The sequence below is a fragment of the Candoia aspera genome, chromosome 1 (assembly GCF_035149785.1).
Source record: "Candoia aspera isolate rCanAsp1 chromosome 1, rCanAsp1.hap2, whole genome shotgun sequence".
NCBI lineage: Eukaryota > Metazoa > Chordata > Lepidosauria > Squamata > Boidae > Candoia > Candoia aspera.
This window is the reverse complement of record NC_086153.1, coordinates 142,693,489-142,717,325: the sequence shown is the minus strand read 5'-3', so window position 1 is coordinate 142,717,325 and position 23,837 is coordinate 142,693,489. Positions and strand designations below refer to the sequence as shown.

Below are 23,837 nucleotides of genomic sequence, written 5' to 3'. Positions count from 1 at the left end.
TAACCAGGCTATAAGCTGATTAGGGTTTTAAAGGTTAAACCGAATCACTTTTCACCGAATCAGAAAACAACCGGTAAGCAGTGCAGATCCTTCAATATGAATACATTATGATTCTCATGATACAGTATACTTGTTAGCTATGTGAACTATTTTTCATAAACTGTAGAAAGGCTTAGCAAGGCAGGCAGCAAAATTATGAATTTTAAACATTATTCGTAAGTTTTGAAATGAATAACAAACCAACAGTAAGTTGAAAACATTAGTTTTGGGATCTCATGACTGTTGAAGAGTATATGTAGTTAGATCATTACAAGATTAGCATGTTAAAAAATGTCCACAGATTACTGGAGATGCTGTTAATCTATTTGATTAATTTGATTATAAACTCAGCATTTGTCACAGTATTGCTTGCTTTTTAAATGCAGGTGGTTTAATTTTTTTTCTACACACATTTAGTATCTATAATGTGATATGCTGTGTGTAGAATTTGTCTCTCCCTCAACTTTAGAGTAAAGCTAATTTTAAAAATCTCTGAAACATTGCGCTAACATTTAATTTTTTCACATCCATCCATCCAAGTCCAAATTTGATGATGACTGAAACAAATTCTGAAGTTTTAAACAACGTATTCAGCTCAGTAAGAATCACTAGACCAGATATCCTTTTAACTTATCTAGGGAAAAGAAAACATAAAACACAAATGTGATTATGAGCAGCTCCCTTTTATTAGGTCAATACTAGTAGCTAATTAATCAAGGTTTACGCTTTTCCAAGGATGTTGAACATGCAAGACTGACATAAAGTCAGTATAGGCATAGCATCTTCGTACAGGCTTAACACCCAAGTTTCACCTGAGGCATAACTCAAAATGTTCTAAACAGCTGATTAGGAAGGTAACCAAGATGCAGGAAAGATGTCTGAGCCTCCTTCTCAAGGGCAGCCAACTCTTGCACTGTGGGTGCCAGAATATCCACGTGGCCTTTATATGTTCCACCTGCAAAGATCCAAAGTCTAAGTTATATCTTTCCTCTATGTAGGTACAATCATTCAGAATATTGATTATTCCTATATAAGTAACCTTTAATAAAAAATTGCCCCATCAAACATTATTAGCCATAATCTAGAGATGAAGTGAGCATCTCACGGCCTGCATATGGCTCCCAGACTATTTTTAAGTCCTGTCCAAAGTAATGACTCTTAAATTCAGCAGCAAATCACTGAATTATGGCAGCACAATTCTCCATTTTAAAGAAGTAATAAAAGAAGTGTGTTAAGCATCTAAGCCTCTAACTTACTAAGAAATTCCCCCAATAGCCCAACCACTCACAAAAGGACACCAAATTTTGGGCCTTGCCAGGGATTTCAGTGGATCATTGCTATACCCATATGATCCAAGGGAGGGAGTGTTTGAAAACAAGCAAGCAAGCAAGCAAGCAAGCAAATAAAGATATATGGCCCCTGGATTAAAAAAAATATGTCCTTGATCTAAAGAGGTATCTTAGATTTATGTATACTAATGCTTTTGAAATAGCAGATATCCATACTGTATCAAAATAATTCCACTGAATATATATTCATATATTCATTTGGATTGCTGCCCCCTGGGTTTGGTATTTATCTTATTCTTATTTATTGGTTTATTTATTGTAATTTATATTTTATGATTTTAATTCTGGTTTTATTGTAAACCGCCCAGAGTCCCCATTTCTTGGGGGAGATGGGCGGTAATAGAAGTTTGAAAAATAAATAAATAAATAAATTGTAATCATACCATATCCAGTACTATACGGCTAATATTCTTTTAAATTACCAGTATGAAAAGTAAATCTGCCTTTGTGCTTACAAAATAGCATTTTAGATCCTTTTTTTTTAGTTTGTGGAAAGAATTCCAATGTTCTGGTCCCAGGGAGACAAAGTTTAATTACAGTGCCTCAAAATATCTCATATGAGAAATTACATGCTAGATATTATAATCTCTAGTTATAATTAACATTAGTCTAAGAGTCAAAATGATAATATTTTAAGGAATATTTACATATCAACATTTCCATTCTGTTTCCATATTATTTAAAAAACATCCAACCAAATAGGTATTTTAATATATATATATTTCCTCAGAAAATATACATTTAAATGCCAAGTTTGAGAGAAATGGCTGAGGAATGGGTTGTCAAAGAATATAAGATCTGTTTGATAATTACATTTCCACACATTAAGTGGGGAGATATAGGTCAGCAACAGGCAAAACCCTAATTTTTCAAGCATCTCATTTTTCTAGCCCCATGTAAGGACTTTTCTCACACTTCATAACATAAAAAGAAGCCAACAAAAGAACCCTCCACTGATTTTGAAATAATAGTCAAAGGAATCCTAATTATTTTTCCTACTAGGAATTTCAGGATAATTGGAGAACAGCACCACTGAAATTCCTGAAAAGCATTTTGCTATGTTGGGTCATGTAGATAAGTCAATATAATTCACCAGAAAATTCAATTCTCTATTCCAAAATGCAGGCAGATCCCTAATGGTTGTCCACTTACCAGCAGCAGCTCTCCTTTTCCCGTAAGTGACCTTGCCATCAAAATCATCTACTGGGACTTTAATATCTTGCTCAACCTGAGCAATGGTGCAGTTCAGATGCTCTTCTATCTCACCTAGAAGCTGAAGGCCATAAAATGCAAGAAACCCTGGCTGTAAGATGATCTCCAGTTCTCCGTGACAGACAGTACAATGGATGGGTTCAAATTATACACTTTGCTTTAGCTGTTGTTAGTTGAATAACTCATACTGCCAAAGTTCATACATCTCACGAAGCAACAGCACCAAACAAATCATGATACTGTTCAGCACAATAAGTTCATCCCAGCCACTATTGAGATCAATTAATGACTAAACTTATGAGAAGATATGACACTAATGCCTTATGAGCAAACAGTATCATGAAGAAAGCAGATCTTATGGTTAGGTTGTTCATATATACAGTATGTATCTGCACAGTATTTTATTCAGGGCAACACAATCTTATCAAACAAATTAAAAACAAACTTTGCAATCAATGAGACTTAAAACTTTCGTGCACTCTGCTTTCAGGAGTCATAAAAATAAGAAATGGTACTTAAGCACAAACAAATTGATTTCTGTTGTATTCATCTACTGAAGGCTAGCAGAATTTTAATACTGGATTTGCAAAAAAAAAAAATTTTTTTACCTAAAATTGTCATTTTGTTTTGTGAGACTTGTTATAATCTCAAGAGACCAAAATCTATTTTAGTATTACAGACAATTAATGATAAGGGATGGAATTCAATAATGTATTTCTGTGAAAGGAAGATTTTCTGCTCAGAAAATCATTTTCAGCAGAGATGTGGAGATTATTTGTCTCTCTGCAGCCCTCCAAATCTGATTTCCCAAATTCCTCAACTCTCCTCAACCATTTTAAGGACATGCAGAGCAAATCATAGTATGTGAGGTCTGCTTAACACTGATTATACTAACCAACAGTTTAATGCAAGAAGTAGGTATCTATATTTGAGACCTTATTAGGAGTGTAAAGCTGAAAAATTGTTTACAGGTATGTTGGCCAACTTTATCATCTTGAGGGTCAAACAACTATCTGGGAATTGCCAGTTGAAATCATCTAGCATGCCCAGGTTTACTGAATGTGGACTACACATTCAGAGGCAATGTGGTAATATACACGTATTTATGCTTCATTGATGTATTCCTCTTTTGAACTCTCTCTTATAACTTGAAAAATTGCTTGATTAACTTATGGGGGAAAAGCTAGACTCTGTAATGATCGTCTATAAGGGAAAGCTATCCCAAGTTGCCAAAACAGGTAATGGGACCACTGTATATGAGAGAAATGCTGGATTACGACGTTAGTATGTGTTCTATGTTGAAGTGAAATCAAATGTCAGATTTTTCCCCCTAGTTTTAGGTTGGGGTTTGTTGCTGGTAAACACTGATCCAGCATCATTTTGGGTACCCATGAAAATAACGCTATATCAAAAATATAACTTTTGAGCCAACAAACCTAAATGTTTTCTAGCATAAGCTTTCATTGAAAATGGATACATTAACAGAATATCCACATTTCAAAGACCTCCTGAAATGCTTAATGCACCAATTTCTCTTCCCAAATCAATAAAGCAACACATCAGTCTATTCACTCTTGCGGAGAGAGCCTTGCTGATGGAAGCTATGTTTAGCCTTGCCCCACCAAATTGTAGTGCTATTCCCACGGCCACCATCTCTACAGTCAGCACAACTTGAGCATTGAGGAGGTTCTTGTGTTCATGAGTGATCTTTTTAATTTTTTTTAATTAAAGTTTTAAAAGATTACAATTGACATGTCCTAAAAACATTAGAGTTATATGATCTTACATATAAAGTGCATGCCTACGCTGTACAAAAGATTGTATGCTTTAAAGAAAAGGCCTAACCTGTAATATAATATGGATAATCTTAACATGATTTACAACTTCAATTACATATCTCTACCTGCTTATCCTTGGGAATTCTATTGTATATCTGAAGCTCTAGGTTCCAAGAAATTGCAGAAAGGGTCTTGCTATGAAAAACTAGCTAGCCTTATGCTGGAACACTGACTCTGATTAGATCCTCCCAGTTGATCAATGATTGGAGCTTGACTATTTTATATCAATTTTGAAAAACTGCAGCTAAAAGTACCACGGCTGCTCTTGAAACTATTTTTAGGCAGAGACGATTTTAGTGGAGCTACTAAAAAGATTACCTGCATTTCATTGTACCAAATAGTGCAACCACCTTCATCCTTCAGTCTAGTATTATAGCAGTTTTTCCCACGACTGGGGCATGAATGATACCAAACCTAGGAGAGAAATCTGAAGGTTAGAAGAAAAAAAACACTAAATCCTTAAATGTAGTTAAAATATTTATTTAGGAAGGAGAATTAAAATGGCAAAAATAGCATTTTTGATATACAGAAAGTAACTCATGGCACTGAATTAAGCTCAAACTCTTAATGGTTATATGAATACACATAGTCACAAATACACAGCAAACAAGATGGTTCTAACAACAAAGGAATCTTATTCTGCTGTGTATCTTCATGTTCTAAGGAAGCAGAACTTACTTTCTCCTTCTCTGCTGCCACAAGGGAAATAGCCAGGCCCATGCTAAAAAAAAGCAAAACAAACAAAAAGCTTTTATTTAATCATCTCAAAAGAGATATAAGATGAAGGGTAAATAAAATTTCCAAACATACCGTTCAGCTCTTCCCACTCTGCCAATCCGATGAACGTAATTCTGTTTTTCATCCGGAAGTGTGACATTGATCACTGTTAAAAAGGGAAGGGTGTTTACAGGTATGTCTCAATTAGCGTGGTTAATAAATCCCACAAAATGGTCACATTATTTGAATATTTCTATGGAAAAGATGATAACTGGTTCCAGCTTGATGGAAATAGGCAATGGAAAATTTTAAACATAAATTTTTATATGTACATTAACGAATTATTACAGTAAAGGATAAAAAGAATATATTTATAATTAAAATTTATGGTTAACAAAGTTAACTACAGAGTAGTTATAGAAAGCGAAATACTAACAAAAAAAATTATACTGTAGATTCAGGCATTCCAACATTTTGCCCTATTTTAGGGTTGCTACGACCATGTTCATGTCATTCAATTCCATCAATTTTTTTGCATTAATGTAATAACGAGCCTCTTCTTTTCTAAACTTGTACTGTTCTCCTCTGACAGAATCTTCCTTTTCTCCATTTTGCACACACAAAGATTAGCAGCGTCTAAAACCCCAACCGCAACTGCGCATGCGCTAGCCTCGCATTAATTGAATTTTGGGTCTCATTAAACACAACCTGGTATCAATTTACAATTCACACTAAATCGAATATCACATTATTTGAACTCGCAGTAATCGCAACCTACCCACACTAAACAATAAAACATCTCTAATTGGAATCATGCACTGCTTTTATTAGATGCAGGAAGGTCTAGTGTCAGCACCCAGCGTATGCATTTGCCAGGGCTAACGGGACCTCGACAAGTTAACTGGAGTTGATGCGTTACCTATCCCACCCTGGTATGTGCAACTACCTGATTACCCAGGAGCAGCATTGCTGCTGCAACTGCCAACTCTGCAACTTCATGTGTTCAGCTAAGAGCAGGCTTTCTTGATGGTGGCAAAGTACTGACAATTCTTACCGTAAGGCACACCAGTAATATCAATTCCTCTAGCTGCTACATCTGTGCAGATCAAGAATCTGACATCTCCTTTCTAAACAGAAAAGGTGAGAAAATTTACATGTAGTTTCATTTCATTTTTGCATAATTATAATTTAAATGCAAATTATCAACTACACCAAAGAGAATAATTCAATAAAGCTATAAAGCTGGATCTGAAGATACCCTTCCAATCCATGAAAAGTCCTTCCCTAAATAAAAAGGCTTTTGACCTAACAGAATTGCCAATGGAGGAGGTTACTCTTTTACTAATTCCTCCTACTCCCACATGTTCTACTTTCTCAAACATCTTAGGGCATTAACGCTACTCAGGGATTCTTACAATCCAAATGCTGCTGTTGACAAAGTTATCCTCATTCTTCTGCAGCGGCTACCGCTGAATGATTGGCTATAGGAATAACAGAGTGCTGCAGGATTGAAATTCCTGGATACAAGCTCAGATCAGTTGCAGATGTTTTGTTAGATGCTCTTTCGTCTTACAGCTTGTTGTACAGAATTCAATGGAATTCGGCTTCCTGTACAGGTTAGTATGTTATGCAGCACCATCTCTTAATATACTGACTCTGAGGAGTGGGGCTTTCAGTCCAGATGAGTCTGTGGGTCTAGCTCAAAGCGTGGTTATTTTGTACAAAAGAAAAAGACCTTGGTCTGGATGCAGATGTACATTACGTTTTAGTAATGATGCAAGAATGAGTGGGGTAGGAAGGGCAAGAAGCTTATCCTTTCTGCAATATCTCCCCTCTCTGTTGTTGTTCTGGACCCTCTAGAACAGTGTGGGTTCGCATGTTGTACTCCTGGGCTTGCATGAGGAATGGCGAATTGACGGAAAAGGCTATCCTGCCCTCTTCTTCCGTTACTGGATCCCTGGTCACTCTCTGAATGGGCTTAGGAAGAAAGTGCCTGACCATTTGTGGAGGATAATGCCTGGATACATCTCCCTGACTCTTGAACAGAGAAGGAGAATGGGGCACAATATCTTAACTCAGACAATTATTAATTAATGATTCATCAATTGTGAAAAAAATGGCATATCTTCAGCCCTCAATATGGAGGCCATTTAGCTATTAGTTCATTAAAGCCATAATTACCTTAAAGCGCTCCAAATTCTGTTTTCTCTCATGAGGCTTTCTGTCTCCATGCAGGCAGACACATGAGAACTGATGTCCCTTCCTATCTGGACCTTAAAAGCCATCAGAATATATTAGATACTCCCTATGTTGCATTGCCATTTTGTCACAGCTTTCCAACATTTTATCTTAAAACATGGTGGACGTTTTCCTTTTAAAGAAGACTTCTCATTTTGTTGCTCTTATTACTTTAAATACTTTTATTGCAACAGTAAAGCAGACCTCTACCATTTTGTGTGTGTGTGCGTGTGTGTGTATATAAATAAATATACATGCATGCTTAAAATCATTTGGATAGGCCAGCTGTGTATTAACAAATAAATGATTCAAGGCAAGTATATAACGATGTGACCGCTGTTCCCAAGTTCAGTCTCAGGTTTGCTCTGAAGCAGCTAGCATAATGCCTAGAAAGGCATCAGGACACATTCACTCCTTCACATGATATTATCCATAATCACTGTACCAATAGCTGTTAAAACCTGTAATTAAGCAACTACTTCAGCTAGCATGATACCACATTTTTAGTATGGATATTTGGATGCCGATGCACCCAGCGCACCTGAGTGCATGATGCAGCCCTCTTCATTCTTTCAGTTCCTTGCTCAGCTGCATTTAAAGAGAGTGAATGCATCAAAGCTCATCAATGCTTTTTTTGCAGTTAAAATGACTAAATTTAAATTTAATTTGAAACTGGGAAAGGTAAGAGAGACTGAAATGCTTGAAATTGGGGAAGAGGAGACCAAAATTTAAGAAATTGTTATGATAGATAAGAAATGTCTATATGTGATACACACACACACACACACACTTACTTTGTACATGCCCAAGTTCTGCTTTGACCACACCAGTGGTATGCCCATGCCATTGGACATGAAGACACTTTTCTAACCACTGACGTTTCCTCTACTGCCACAGAACTTAAAGGAGATTATTTGACTTGCGGGATAGTCAACTGAACTAAAAGAAAGGTCAAAAGAGGATCCCTGAATTGCTGATGAGAAACTTTACTTAGACATTGCTGCTCTACAAGAATGTACATGTGATGCCAATTCCACTCTTCGAGGTAGTAAAAAAAAGAAAAAGAACAATCTACCTGTAGGAATGTTATCTATTGTGAAAAGCTAACCTTGAGAAAAAAAAATCTGGAAAAAATAAGTTCATAAAGGAAAGGAGTGACGCATAAAGGCACAGAAGTACTACCTCCTCCTTGCTGTATAAAGTATTGTTCCATATTATCACAATCTATCTTTGTTCTACAGAAGATTATTGCTTGATCCATCTTGTGTTCCTTGATGGCACGAACAGCATATTCTCCTTTTAAAATCTTAATTGCTTCTGACCACATTTCTGTAAGAAGGAAGTAAATTATTCCTATACAATATATCAAATCCATTACCCACACAAAACCCAGCAATTTATTCTGACAGGTAGGTTAATAAAGAATTATAGTAATTGTTTTGGAATAATATTGAAAAGTTTCAACTATATTTTAAAGCTTGTTTAATTTTTAAATCTCTTTTTAATCTTCTGAACAAGGGAAAAAAACAGGGGTCTGAGTTTCAAAACAAAATATAATAAACTGGTTCAGACAGGCTTTTTTTCATTAAAAGCTTCATTGTCTTCAACATGCATTTAGAGTATATATATATATATTTATTTTATTTATAAATTTATTCACCGCCCCTCATGGGGGACTCTGGGCGGTTTACAATAAAATTTTAGAGTATATGTACATAAAACATCTTATAGCAGCTTGACCAATGCAGTGATTACCTGCAGAATTTGTACCAGGTCTTGTATTATCCTTTGCATGCACCTCGTCTGTCTGCAAAGTTAAATTATGATAATTAAAACTGGGATCAAAGGTATCTGTTATAGTAATATGACCTACAGGATTTCTGAAGATCAAGACACTGCCTTAAAATCAAGACACTGCCTTAAAATATAAGGAATTGATACTTTACTTTTATTGGGCAGAGTTCTGGGAAAAAATGTAGCATACAACTACAAAAAATGTATATAAAATTATTCTAAGACTTCCAGTCTAATGACTAATTCCTGTCAAGCAAAAAGCATTAAAGTTTTTTTTAAAAAAAAATGAAGATTCTAGCAGAAAATACTGTTCATGAGTACTTCCATTAACATCTTTGGATAAATATGCCAACCCTATAACTCCTATAGTACAGCAGAATTACTTCTCCATCCAATTATTTATTTAAATATACATCCAAACAAAATTATTTTATTTCATTCTCAGTTAAGCTTTGCGATCATCTCAGTGTAGATAAAGTTCTGCCCAGTTTTCATTAATTACATCAAGTGAGCCTGTGGGACACTGTACCTATTGTTATGCTTCACAGTGTACAGACTGCCCTGCTTTCACTTTTTAGCTAACTGTGGTAAGTTAAACCAGTCTTTAACCTTCCTAATATGAGTTTTGAAATCAAATTTCCCCCAACTTTACAACATTCCATTTTGACTTAGGCAAGTCTGTTGGCCTTTAATTTTCATCAAACTGAAAAGCGAACAAAAAGTTTTGATTCACACTTACTCTGATGTGATTTTTACCAAGCCGCTCCCAGAGTTTGTCATTTTTGGGGTTCACAGGAACAACAACATGGTGGACGGTATCGGGGACAGAGTCCTCACCTTTCAAATCTACCCAAGTGGGGAAGTGCATAATCTTCTCAGATAATTTCTTTACATCAAATGAATGCAGAGTTGCAGAACATACAATGACCTTAAAACACAAACAGTTTTAGGTTAAGGCTGTCATTTTAGAATGCTGGTGTCAGTACAGAGTGCACATTGCCAGACTTTATATCAGCTATTGAGCCTTTTATATCTGGTGAAACTGCCAGTGATGAATGAAAAAGCATAGCCACATCTCAGTATTAAAGTCTGAGATATGGCACAATTTACAGAGCAATCCTAAGCCCCTTGGACAGTCATTTATGAGAAGTGAAGATGGGGAGGTGGCAGTGGTTTGCTAGCAGAATTGAGGGAGGGGTGTCTGATCTGAGGCTGTAATTACACTTTTACTAGATTTTTTTTTTCTGCTGGTAGCATAAAACCCCATAATGGCGTGCTTCAGAGGGAACTGTGGATTTACCAGATTCAACCCTCATTTATTTTCTTTCAGAAACCACCAGGGTTTCAGGCCCTTGTCCACATCAGCCTGTTATAGGCTTATTTCCTTCTATGAAGGAGAGGGAAAGTGGCAGACCAGCCCTCCTTTCATTCTTGGGTGACTGGCAGGGTCTGAAACTAACAGAAACATCTGTCACATCAGTCTTTCCTCCTCTCATTAGGACTGCTCTCTTCAGGTGTAACAGCACTGCCCTATAATGCCGAGCCATATCTTTTGTTCTACCAAAATGTCTATGAAGAAATGGTTAAGTAGAAAATCCTGCTTAGCGAATATGTACAATTTGCCACACTTATAGTTTAAGTCTTCTGTGGTATAGATGTGTCCACGTGAAGAAAACAAAAACACAAGAGAAGCCAGCTTCATTTATTTGGTTAGTTTGGGCAGTTCTTCCTAGTGTCATTTTCACTTGCAAAATAAATAATTGATACAGGTAGTTGCAAACAGTGACTTGGGGAGATACAAAAGGGAGAGATGTTTTTGCTATTCTTCATGCTGTTTTACAATGAAACTACCCCAGCCAAACGGATATAAAATAAAGTGTGCATGCCTATGATTTAGTAAAGCTCACCGTGCACAATTTATTTTCGCCTAAACAGAGAGACATAACAGATCAACATTTGCTAGGTACAGTAATAGTAAATTATGGAAAACGTCAATACAGAGATGGCAAGCGAACTTCATACCTGCAGCCTCTTTCCATCAGAAGTTATCTGAGGAATCTGAGAATGAATCCGGTTGATGAAATCTGAATACCCTTGACTAAGGAGGCCATCCTGTGTGGGGAACAGAGATATCAGCAGTCTTATTAGATTGCTTAGATAAAAATTCTAAAGTTAAGATGCAGGGATATTCCTCTGGTGATTCCACCAAATCCAGTTAACAAATTGGGACATGCAGTGAAGAAATCTGGCAGATGAAGATGAGGAGAGGACAGACGGCAGCCACCCTGTGAACAGTTATAATTTGCCTTGTTTATCCCATGTTCAGGGTAAATTTGGGAAGCACACAAAAAGCTAGTAAGAACTGTATGCACCTTAAGCTGCAAAGCAACCACTCTTTTGAGATACCTTTCTGGAAAGTCATGCACGGATCGTTTCCAACTGTAAAAATCAGCCAGGTCACAAGGAGGTCTTGCAAGTCTCTATGGGCTTTAGATCAAAGGAAATTATCTGGCCATGCAATGTGTGTCTTTGTCAATGGGTCAAGCATGCTACAGAATCAAGGGAATTATCACCAAAGCACTAATATATACAGTTTGTTTGTATTGGTAGACTGCTTTAAAAAGCACTTGATACTCACAGCCTCATCAAGAACTAGGAATCTAACTTGAGACAAAGTCAATTTTCCAGTTGAAACAAGATCGTCCAGTCTTCCTGGAGTTCCAACAACTATGTCCACCTGTAAAATTAAAAATGCAATGCTACATTGTTTTTGACAAAATAAAATGGAAGCAGCAACACCATTTTTACCCCTACTTGTAAGCAAGAGTCTTAATTTTTTTAAAGTGATGCTTGAAACTGTGGATAAGAAAGAGCAATACTCAAACAGCATTAACTGTACACACTGCTTTATAATGCTTTTCTTTTTTAAAATCTCAGTTTAAATCCATACACATGTAGATTATTGAAGGGGAACAAGGATTCTAGCTCAGTATTTAAATTGTTATTAATTCATATTCTAGGCTTCACCCATCCCAGTGTTGCTGGGGGAAGGAGGAATTGTATTTGCCTTTTTAGGTTAGATTCATCTTTATAATTCAAAAGAAAAAAGAAACACCTTTTCATCTGACCTGAACAATTAAATATACCTGTGCACTTAAAAGAAAATGACCTTAACTGATGCAAGGTGAACAAAGTAAAGTACCGCCTCGCTTACCCCTTGTTCCAATATGGAGAGCTGCTCTCTTGCAGCAACACCACCAATAATCAGGAGTTCCCTAAGAGAAGTAGAATAGCAGATCACATATTGTGCTAGTCAGTCACTCCAGAATGAAAGAAAAATATAATGATTTTATATGGAAGAATGCAACTCTCAGTTCATTCATTCTCGCTTTGTAATTCACCCACTTTACCTTACCTTAATTTAGGATTATCAACGTATTTTTTGAATTGTTTCACGTTGTTCAGAGTTTGCTCTGCTAGCTCTCTGGATGGCTCCACGATCAAAGCTTTGGGAGCGTTTGGTAAATTCTTTGTCTGTACTACTTGTGCACTTCCTGAAATAGGACATGACAGAAATTTCGGTTTTGAGATGATAGCCAAAAATAATTTTAAATGTATTTACTTTTGAGGTAGGAAGGTCTAAAAGATAGTACTCTGGATTCACATGTATGTAGCATAGATTCACAGAAATAAATACGACTTAAATTAGTCATAGGCAATCCCAGTTCATTTCATTTCAATGGGTCTATTATACTGTACCCATGACTAACTCAACCTGATATTAGCTCTGTTATATAAAATGCCTTTCGCACTGATTCCTAAACTTGATGATGTCCCCAACTTACCTGTGTGCTGGGACTTCACAACATTACCCTCAGGAGCTTTATCAATAGCAACGAAGCCATCTTTGAGTGGAAACTTAAAGTCCTCTTCACCAAAGTTGAATTTTAATTCAGCATTCTAATGTTGTAAGGATGTGTAAAAGAAAAAAAAATGTGTAAGATTACCAAAATGAGCAAGAAGAAACACCCAAAACATTTTCATTGATTGCTGCTGATGCACTAAAACTTGCCTCTTAAAAACTATTCTCAGAGCGAGGAAGATATTTTTCTGAACTGCTATTACCCAAACAACTTGAAATTTGGCTTCTTTCTTGTGGCAACATTAAATTCTCTCTGTTTTTATTTTATTTACTATATCTGCAACCAGAGGGCATTTGTGTGACTGATTTTTGAAGTGAATTGTGATATAGTATGAGATCTTGACATTTGAAAAGAACATAAAACCCCTACACAATTCTAAAAAAAAATATTACTTTATGTCTCAAATAATTTTTGAGATCTACCCTACAAACAACTCTATTAGTATTCCTTTAGGATAAAGCTGATTAACTGTTTTCTTGGTTTTGCTGTAACTAGGAAAAGAAATAAAATTACAACATTTGCTCATCACTATTCCCTCCACTGTCCCTCTAAGACATAGCAGTTTTAATAATCATAAAAGAGGGATTGTAATGTGTTTTTAAATTTGATTAGCATAGCTCTTAACCATTGTAAGAGAAAAAGATTACCTTTAGGACACAGGCTGGAAAGAGTGCCTGATTTTTTACGAGCTGTGGAATTTCAAATGCAAGTCCAAGATCTTTTCCTGGAAGAAAAGGACTGTGTGGAAACATTTATCTCATCAATACATTTAATTAGTTGGTTAGTAGAAAAAACATAGATTACTTACCATTTTTTGAAAATGAGATTTGACCCTTATCGGCATCTATATAACAACCTATTGTGTCATGCATAGTGAATTCCTGTATAAAAAAGAACAGGTGATATCCTAAAGGAATATGAAGGCAAAAGATGAAAAGTAAAGATGACTAGACAAGGGGTCAAGGAACTGGCCAGGCATTTCACAGACAAAATCACTTCTACCTGTTCAGAGCTGGATGCTAGATGGAAGGAACTTACAAGATGATAGGTTTGAGGTGGTCCATAGAAGAAACAAAAACCATGAGTACTAACACTTTCCTTAGTGTAAAGTAACAGAATCTTGCAAGTCTGAAAGCTCTTCTCTCCTTCCTTGTCTTTACTTTCCAGAGAGCTAGGTTGAGTCCTCTCTGAGATGCTTTCTCCGCCTCCATTCCTCTGTGAGCTGAGATATCTCTTATCTGACCATTGCCCTGGCTGTGGCTCTTCCTCCTCCTGTCTCTCAAGATATTCCCACAGGCCATTACAATGGGTAATGTCATCTAAATCTAATCCTGACATTACTTTTATTGACAAACCTCAAGGAACTCTAAGTTCATGCCCGCTCCGAATACTTTCCCTATCTATAATATCATCACTCTCTCCCAACCATATGCTGAAGCTCAGACCACAATTAATCATTAAAAAAATGTGATTCTGACAAAAAAATGCAAGCGTAGACCCCTATATTACAAAATATACTGGGCAAATATACAGTTCGTTTCTTCCTGAATGTGCCAGGATTGTAATACAGATTGTGTAATACAGTATAATACAGATCGTGCTGTATTACACTCTAACAGAAGTTCCCAAGGCGGCATTTATGCTGATATGCTAGAAACTGTGGTGGATTTCGGTGCTGCCGCTGATTCCCAGGAAGGAGAGAGCACATTCCAGGCAGATAAGAGGGTTCACAGTCTGGAGACTGTTGCTGGGAAAGTTAAGAGGTTCAAGGTAGCTCTGCCCTAGAGTCTGCCAGGTTATTTCCCCTTAGGTCAGTTAGAGTAGCTTTAGTCTGGCAAGATTCTGCCTGTATGGTGAAAGCAATAAAGATCTGGAGTTTGGATTACAATGACTGGACATTGTTCTTGGGCTGGCCCCGAGAGAAACAGAATCCTGGATGAGCTGTAAATGGACACAACTAACTCAGCACAGGTTGATGTGCTAGGAATCAGTTATCAAGATTTTCCTATTGCTACTTATATGACTCTACAGTGAACCTATTTTAGCCTTTAACAAAATAGTTACCTAAGCAAGCAAGGTTTACTGAGTTCATTTCTATTTTTTTTTTTTAAAAAAAACCCTTTAAACTGTTCCTCCCCTCCACACCCCTTCCTTTATGAGACCTATGCAGCTGAATTATAAACTGAACCTACTTTCTCAGAATCTGTCTCATCTCCCCACAACATTTTGTTTAAAAATGCAAAAAAAAACCATACCTCCCCATAACTATCAAACTGTTTGTTATGAGATTTCTTTCCGGTTCCACCATATCCAAAGCCAAATTTATCAGTACCTAAAGAATAATCAAGAAACCACAATTAAAACCGTGAAGTTTTTGATCAAATATATTCAAATGAATCCACTCTTGTACTTAAGTTTTGTTTGCACTGGAAGAAGAGAGGGTGTGGTGATTTTGGAACTTTTCTTCTTCTCTTTGCCTTTGCATCCCCCCAAAAACTATCTGAAGGATTGAGGAAGAATATGAAAATTTATGCTGGGCTGCAGAAGAAGGAGAAATTCAATACAAATGCCCATTTTCTCCATTACAGAGTCTCACTTAGTTCTTTAAAAAGAGCAAGATTTCTAACTGGGTGTTGGGAGAGGGAACAAATCATGTATTTTCATTTCTTAAACCTTTGAGACAAGAATGGCATATATTTTCATTCAGCATGCTGCTCATTAGCTCTGCACTGAAACAAATGTGGGTGATTTCTGTGAATGTGTTTTCTCTCCACAGAAATTGTCCTCCTTTTCCACTGATACTCTGCACTTCCTCGCATGGATGGTTATTGACATATGGGAAACAAGGAACATATTTTGATGACATCATGATCAATCCAGTCATGGCCTGTTAACCATTTGAAGAGGAGTGCAGTTGGAACATAAACCATCATTCTAGTAGAATTAATCATGTTTAAGTAGACTAAATCAAGGCCAAAATCTTGCTATGAAGTGCTGGGACAAACAAAATGCTCAGTTGAGTGATTACACTGCAAAGTCTTTATTTACCTCAGAAGCTGATGGAGATAATTATAAACAAAGAAAAATACTAAAAACAGAATCAAAACAGTTGCATATCAGACTTGCTGGAAACAGTATATCCCCCTGCTTAGTTTTTCAGGTTGCAGCAGTCTAACAACCTCTAGTGTTATGTACTTTCTTTAATATGTATGGCTTTAACAATCCACAGTCATCATTAATGGTCAGTACTCCTGATTGTTATGAAACTACTCACCCAAATCTAATGAAGCTTGCAAAGAGGACCATCCAACTCTGCACAGTCCCTGGTCACGACAGGACACTTCATAACAGTATTTTCCTAAAACATTTAAGAATACATGCAACTGATTTCATCTTCAATATACTGTGATCAAATCAAGTGTTATATTTAACCTGAATACAAAATATAGTAATAGATAGTCTTAATAGGATCCAAAACAGTGAGGTCATTCTCAAGAGTTATACGGACCAAAGAAACAATATTGGTCATCATGTGAAATGCTGCTTTGCCTAAATCTTTAACCATTGCCTTAAAAGTAGAGAAAAAAACTGAATATTCTAGCTTGAGTATTCCTAATTTTTCACATATAAGCATAACCTGTTATTAAGTACCTTTAGTTACGCCTTTAGTTGATCGACATCCGTGCCATTCTTTTATTTCCCTGCTTTGACAGCAGAGACCATCAGCTCCAATAGCTAAAAAAGCAAAAGGAGTTAAAATACAAAGAACTATTATAGTTATTTTTGCAATGCCTAATTCATATGAAAGCAACAAAATATGTGGTGCACACTGTTTAAGAAAACTTAAAAATTTACAATAGGCATCCATGGGATGATAGCTCTTATAAAACTTGAGTTATCACTTTCCCAAGATAGTTGATCAACACTAAAAACACAGCGGAAATTATGAATTAAGCCAGTCTTTCTCATGGTTGTAGATTAAAAATCCCATTAGTCTCAGTCATTAGAGCCAATAGCCAGAGATGAGGTGACATGTAGCTCCAAAATTTTTGTAAATCAAGCTGGGGAAAGCTGTATTAAACTATTACAGCTTCCCCAATTTCTCATCTATATTTTCAGAATTTCAATTCACATTAAAATAATAATACCCAAATATATTCAGTGATGTTAACGGGAAACACACCTTGTTGGCTATATTTATACTCTTTCCTTCTATGAAACTCAAACTCCTGGAAGATCTCCCATCCAAGCCCAGGATTTCACATATGTATACAGTTACCAAATTACTGTATGATCTATAGGAGAGGTTAATATAAGGCTTACCAAATGCAGTTCCTCTGTCATAGGGATTCATTTGCCATTTGTTGAGCACTAATGAGAAAAAAAGCAGAGAAGGGGAAAAAAGGCATACTTTCATGCTGCAGAGTGGTAAGGCCCCACATTTAAAAGTTGAAAATAATAGTATTTTGGACAGCTAAACAGTTTGCTAAACCCCCACCACACTTAATCTAGACATAAGAAGTTGAAGAAATGTTCACAAAATCGTGTATATGCTCAAGTTCTTATATTTGCATAATTTTATTATATTTTAATATGTTTTATAACTGGAGACAGAAGTCTACTGAGATATAATGCTATAATACAAATACTGTATATTATACATTAGAAATTAGATATAATATACTGAGATATATTACACTTTAAATGTTCTTAAGAAAGCTGCAAGAAATATTTAGGATGCTTTATATTCTAGTGTGCCATTAGATTGTATAAATATGTAAAAATACACTGTGGCAGAATATTGGAAAGCTGTAAAGACACCGTCTATACTGAATTTTAAGGTAAGGCAAAACTAAAAAAAAACCAGCTTTAATGTTTACAACCATTATCCTGAGGCTTGTAGTCCCATCACTCAAAGAAGTTCCTAAGCAAATCCAGATATCTGCTTAAAGTTGAATGTGATCCATAACTTTTTTTGTCATAAACCTCTCCCCGTTTCTACCCACCCCATTACATCCAGCAGAAAAGGCATGTTACCAGTCACATCAATTATGGAATGTCAACTGGAGGGACCCAGGAGAGCCTCTTCTGTCATTACATCTACCCTCATTATCTCCCCAAGAGATCAGATTGGCCCTGACCTTGTTGGCCTTTCGCAAAGACTTGAAGAGGTAGCTGTATTCCTGGGCTTTGGGGTTGGACTATCAATTAGAGTCCATGAGATGGTTATGTTAACTGTGATTCTATTGGGTTTTTCACCTGGGCTGCCAGTTATGTATTTGATTTTCTTTGCTGATTGTGTTTTTAACTATTGTTAGCTGCCCAGACTCACCATGGTGAGATGGGCAGCCATATAAATTAATTGATTAAAAAATGTGCAAAAAAACTATGAAGAAATCAATGTATAGACATTTCTGATAGATATCAGACATGTAAATATAAAACACCAAACATTGTTAGAAGTCAGATATTCGGCTTGCAAAATACTGGCATGATTTTGATATCATAAAAATACTCCACAATACCATTAAGTTGAGCATGACACTAATGTCACACTTCCTTTTAGCCCAACCTGAACACACAACAGCTGCTTTTATTAGACAACAGCTGAATTAGTCTTACGCATCTTATCTATGGATACAGGTATCACCTTTGGTTTGCAATGATAAATAAGCTATATACACAAACTTCAATTCAAGTCAGATTCCAGATATCCAGGGTGTATAAATTTTAGTAATCCTCTGGGAAAAGCCTTACCTCCTCCACCAGTTTTAATAGTAGTTTTACCCTTTTTTCCTTCCTGGTGATCTTTCAGAGTTTCATAAACAATTTGAATAACTGGGATGCTGAATGCCTGAAATATAAAGTTGTCTATTTCACTAACAAGGTTATCCAAGGCCTGATTTACAAAGTAATTTTGGCTAAAGAGAAATAAGACCAAAGTTTTTAAATGAATAACTCAGCAGTGTTGAAGCATCTCATCCTAACATTTATATAACACATTAAGCCACACCTATGGATGGAATATTTACTGACAGGGTATCTGTGATTAAGTCTCTCAGAGTTACCCAGATCATAGACATGGGTCCACCTTTACCAGTCACATCAATTATGGAATGTCATATGCTAAACTAATTCATAGTACAGCTTTTGGATAAACATACTGTCACTTATTAATGAAATACTTTATATTTCCACCAGAACTGCATGCATTAGAAATATATATAACTGAATGTTACTTTGCAAAGTAGTAATTTCACTTACACCAGTTTTTCCACTCCCGGTTTCTGCAGCCTGTGTAGAAAATTTAATAAACATTGAAGATATGAGGGTTTGTTTGTTTTTGTAATTCAAAGTTTAATAGTTTCATGTTATTAAACAGTAGAAAGAAATGGTAAAATCCCAGAAGAAAAATTGAAATATTGATAACTATTTTATACTATCATTTGTAATTCTTCCAAAACAAAATTAGCCATGCATTCTGTTTTAAAAGGCCATTTAGGAAAAAAATGTATGAATATTGTAGAGTCTAGCAAGCAGCTAGTCATAGCTGAAGCCAGGCATCAAAGAGGCAGGATTTATTGGAGAAGTTTCAAAAAGAATGTAAACTTATTCAATTTCATTATGTAACCCAGATATTCTATTCATGCCATTCATCTCTAAATTGTAATTTTCCAATACATATGTAAGTACCATTACCATAGTATACTACGACACTATGTAGTTTGAACTAACAGCGGAGGTACAATTTGACACAAGGCAGAATGTAAGTGTATGGTATAAGTATAGAGTGCTACATAATACAACATTATTCTATAAGACAGACTACTGTAATAAATACCATGAGTACATCGCCACCTCCTAAAATCAGTGGAATGGACTCTGCTTGGATATCTGTGGGTAGACTAAAATAAAAACATAATGAATCTTTCACACTTTATTGAAAAACCAAAATCCAAACATCTTCAGAATATATTTTTCAGATTATTGTGTTTGTAAAATGATACAGCCACTCCTTGTTTAGTGGCTACCTCATTTAGCAACCATTTGCAAATACGACAGTAATAATAATAAAAAATTCATTTTCCGACCAATGCATGCATTTACAACCAAATTTCCTGCCCCTGACAACTAAAGCCTTCAGTGTGAAACTGATTAAGGTTTGGTTGGTTTCAGGCAGCAGTGGAGTTTTAACCAACAAATTAAGGTTACAAAGCTGAGCTTGTTAATTTGCAGTGAGCACTTTTTAGAGAACTGCTATGCTGTGGAAAAAAGCAGCTGAGGAAGAGTTAGCTTGTTTAAGCAATCTCTCCACCCTGAGAGAGGGCAAAAAAAAGGGGGGGGGGACCAGATCATGCATAGGACACAGTATGAGTGTCTCATTATCTGAATGAGACTGCAGCAACCAGTAATCTTTGCAGCATCTGTCTTTCTCTCTGTCACGTGTTCACTTAGTGACCATTTTGCTTAGCAACCATTCCACTTCCGATTTAAGGAACAGATTGCATTTACTAAGCAAGGAGAGAGTGTAAGCAATTTTAGAAAGCATGTTTGTAACCATCCCCTTAGATTTCACACTGCGATAAAGTTTAAATTGTTTACAAATTTAAGAGCAACCAACAAGCTTAATTTTTCTGCATGCTGGGTCTTAAGTTATAGCCATGGCTTTCTCCTAAAAAAATGGTAAAATCACTGCCAAACAGTAAGTATTGTGCACTGAACTGAAGCAAGATTTCTAGAAATCAGTCTATAGCGTCCTGTCAGTGAAAATTCCTTTCTATTTCAATTAGGGATAAATGGAAATACTTACAGCCAGTCCATTTCTTCTACAGCTTGAGCTATCTCTGGCATAACACCCATTTCTGCAAGCAAAGAAGCAACAGCAATAACAAACTGTGTTAATACATTGTGAGGAGGAAAAACGAGTTTGCCAAACATGTGTTACAAATTTTAATGCTAAAGTATTATATGCATGCAAAATATTGTATAAACCATTAAAATCTGCACGAACCAAAACCATGTGTAGCCTTGAGGTTCATAGCTTCTGAACCTTCATGTAAATAATTAGTTTATTAATATTTGCTTTTTTTATAATCCCCAACCCATTGACAACCAACCCTTTCAAAGAATCACCTGTCTGCTTTTAAATAGTGAACAGCCATGTTATTTATATATATGGGTAGGTGTTTTGTTTTTTAGTTTTAGGATTCAACAAAGCAACAGCTCAGGAGCTCTTACCTAATTCTACTGGAATTCTAGTACAATCAATGTTGTATTGTTTTTAGGTTGTAGAAACACTTTCATCCCACAGACAATGAATTAAACCCAAAGGTTTCATTCTTTAAATAGAACAAAAACAGTATTTGGGATCTCATTCATTGCTTCTTTATTAAATAAACAATTGCATCAGTTTCCTTTGGGAAGAATCTCCTGAATAAGGAGTTCCAAAATCTTGGTGCAGCAGTAAAGAAGGCCCTCTCCTACATATCCCCACCAACCTCATCTCTGATGGTGGAGCATAAAATGGTCTATCTTCAATGACAAATATAGGTCGGCAAGAATGTGCGAGAAAAGACAATCCTCTGATGCAAAATCAAAGCCAATTTACTCTTCTGTTCTGGCAAGTATAAAACTAGTCTTAGAATTAGCATAATTCAAGTTGACAATGAGAACAATCATAGTTTCTAACCTAGCCAGAGACTGATCTTTGAGTACATATTAAAAACAGCCTTACCATGTTCACGTAAACAAGACAGTTTTGAGCCTTGCAAGATTCTCCTCCTGTAAAAGGTGCACTAGATGCAGCAGCATAAGTGCTCTAAAGCATTTCTGACTATATGCACAAACAATGAACCTTCTTCAGAAATGCAAACACATTCAGAGAGGATTCCTTTATCCCAGGACCAGCAATATGACTGACACTAATCAACACTTCCGTCTTGCCTGAGCCAAGTTAGCTTGCTCCTTTTCAAAATCATCTCTTAAACTGTTCTAGTGTATAAACAAATAATGAGATTCTATTGCCACTTTCACAGAAAGAACAGGATACACTTTGAAAGGACAAAGTCCATCCCTATATCAAACATAACAAGGTCTAAATATAAGGTTGATTTTAATATATGTCCTAACTTCAACAAAGAGAAAGCACTTTACATATGCTCAGAAACATTCTTTTTCAGGTAGGTGAGGATGGGTGCTTAAAAGGCCATTACAATCCCAATGTGTTGCTATGAAACGTAAAGTAGGCATACACCCACAGCATTCCAAGATTCTCCAATGTCAATTACATTTTATTCAATGAGTCTTACAGTCGTGCAAACATCCCAAGAATTTGGTGAGTGAATTCTACAATATACTGGATCCAGGAATTTGATGGCTGATCAGATAAGAAATACATCAGCCTTTAAAAAGGAACTGGCTCGCCCTTCGAGAGCCCCTTCCTAAAAATTGACTGGCAAAGCTGAGCTTTGGCCGAAACGGATCCGAGATGAAACTCAGGTTTACGGAATGTCCTGACACAAACCTTCTTCCCCAAAAGCGCACACTTAAACTACCAAAAGCCAATATTTTATGCCGTTCCGCCTTCCTCCACCTCCATCCTAGGCTTCCTGGAAGGAGCCACGTACCTGAAAACGCCGCCATGCTCGCACTCCTCCCGACAACCGGGCGGACAATCCGTCAAGGCTCCTGCTCTCGACCTTACAGCGCCTGCGCGTTTGAAAGTCCCCTGCTTTAGTTCGCCGGTCTGTACAGCAGCCATTCAGCTAAGGTTCCGGCGGCACACGCAATTTAAGATCGGTCGATAGTACACGTTGCCCTGCGGATTCCTTATTAAACAGCAGCCTTTAGTGTTATCAGATCAGCGCTTCAACAATCCCGATGATTACTAGGACTAGAGTTTGCTGCAATCAGTTGGTAATCCGAATTTTTGTAGTTCTAGTTTTGTGGCTATATGGGAAGAATAAACGTAGCCTTTCCCAATCTAACACCCTCCAGATGTGTTGAGAATTCCCAGAATCCCGAGCCGGAATTATTTGGCAGTTGTCGGGCAAACACACCTGGAAGACTGAACAGACACAATCAATGACCAGCTTCTAATATTAAGATTCTGTGTATGTATAACTCCAGCTTAAGCAAGTCTATCCCTTTTTAATTTGTTTTTCAAAAATGAAAAGTGCAAACTAAAAATACAAACTGAGAAGGAAAAATAAGAAAAATAAATCTTATGTTTTTATACTTATCACTAGTCACGGGTTTACTAATGAATTCATTACTATAATATGAATATATTATTGTAAGATACTGCAAAATCTGCCATGTAGTACATATTGCTCGATCTTTTGATAGTAGAAAATATCGCCTTTTCCAAAACAGATCAAGCAATCTATCCTAAAGTGAAAATATACATAATGCTGTGGATTTAGGATTGTGATATTATATTGCATACACTTGCCCTGAGTGTGGTATTGAGTAGGACTTACTTAATTCAATGGAATTTATTTCGGACTGGAGGGAGCATGTATAGGATTTCACTGTTAAAAGTGTAAGCACAATTACTGTATTAATACAACAGCTAAAGTTTATTTGCTAAACTACAGACTAACATTTCTGTATGTACAACGCAGAGCTACAAGAAAGCAAAGCACATTTCAACCTAGCATGTTACAGGAATCCAGGCATGATTAATTATGTAACATTCAGAAATTAGGCCCTATGAAAACAATGGA

At 36.3% G+C, this 23,837-nt stretch overlaps 1 protein-coding gene across 1 annotated transcript; it reads right to left on the bottom strand.

The window, feature by feature from the left end:
• Positions 1-703: 703 nt before the first annotated feature.
• Positions 704-22,819, bottom strand: DDX1 (DEAD-box helicase 1). The gene is made up of 26 exons (XM_063314694.1): positions 22,737-22,819; positions 20,921-20,972; positions 19,952-20,015; positions 19,375-19,404; positions 18,868-18,964; positions 17,434-17,481; positions 16,762-16,845; positions 16,385-16,468; positions 15,366-15,442; positions 13,919-13,991; positions 13,758-13,834; positions 13,033-13,147; positions 12,603-12,741; positions 12,402-12,462; positions 11,826-11,924; positions 11,210-11,299; positions 9,927-10,115; positions 9,149-9,200; positions 8,576-8,722; positions 7,337-7,428; positions 6,210-6,282; positions 5,249-5,321; positions 5,117-5,159; positions 4,757-4,852; positions 2,541-2,661; positions 704-994 (listed from the first exon to the last, which is right to left on the bottom strand). Exons 1-26 carry the CDS (start codon positions 22,750-22,752, stop codon positions 864-866), a joined length of 2,223 nt encoding a protein of 740 aa, XP_063170764.1. The 5' UTR covers positions 22,753-22,819; the 3' UTR covers positions 704-863.
• Between the last annotated feature and the right edge of the window lie 1,018 nt (positions 22,820-23,837).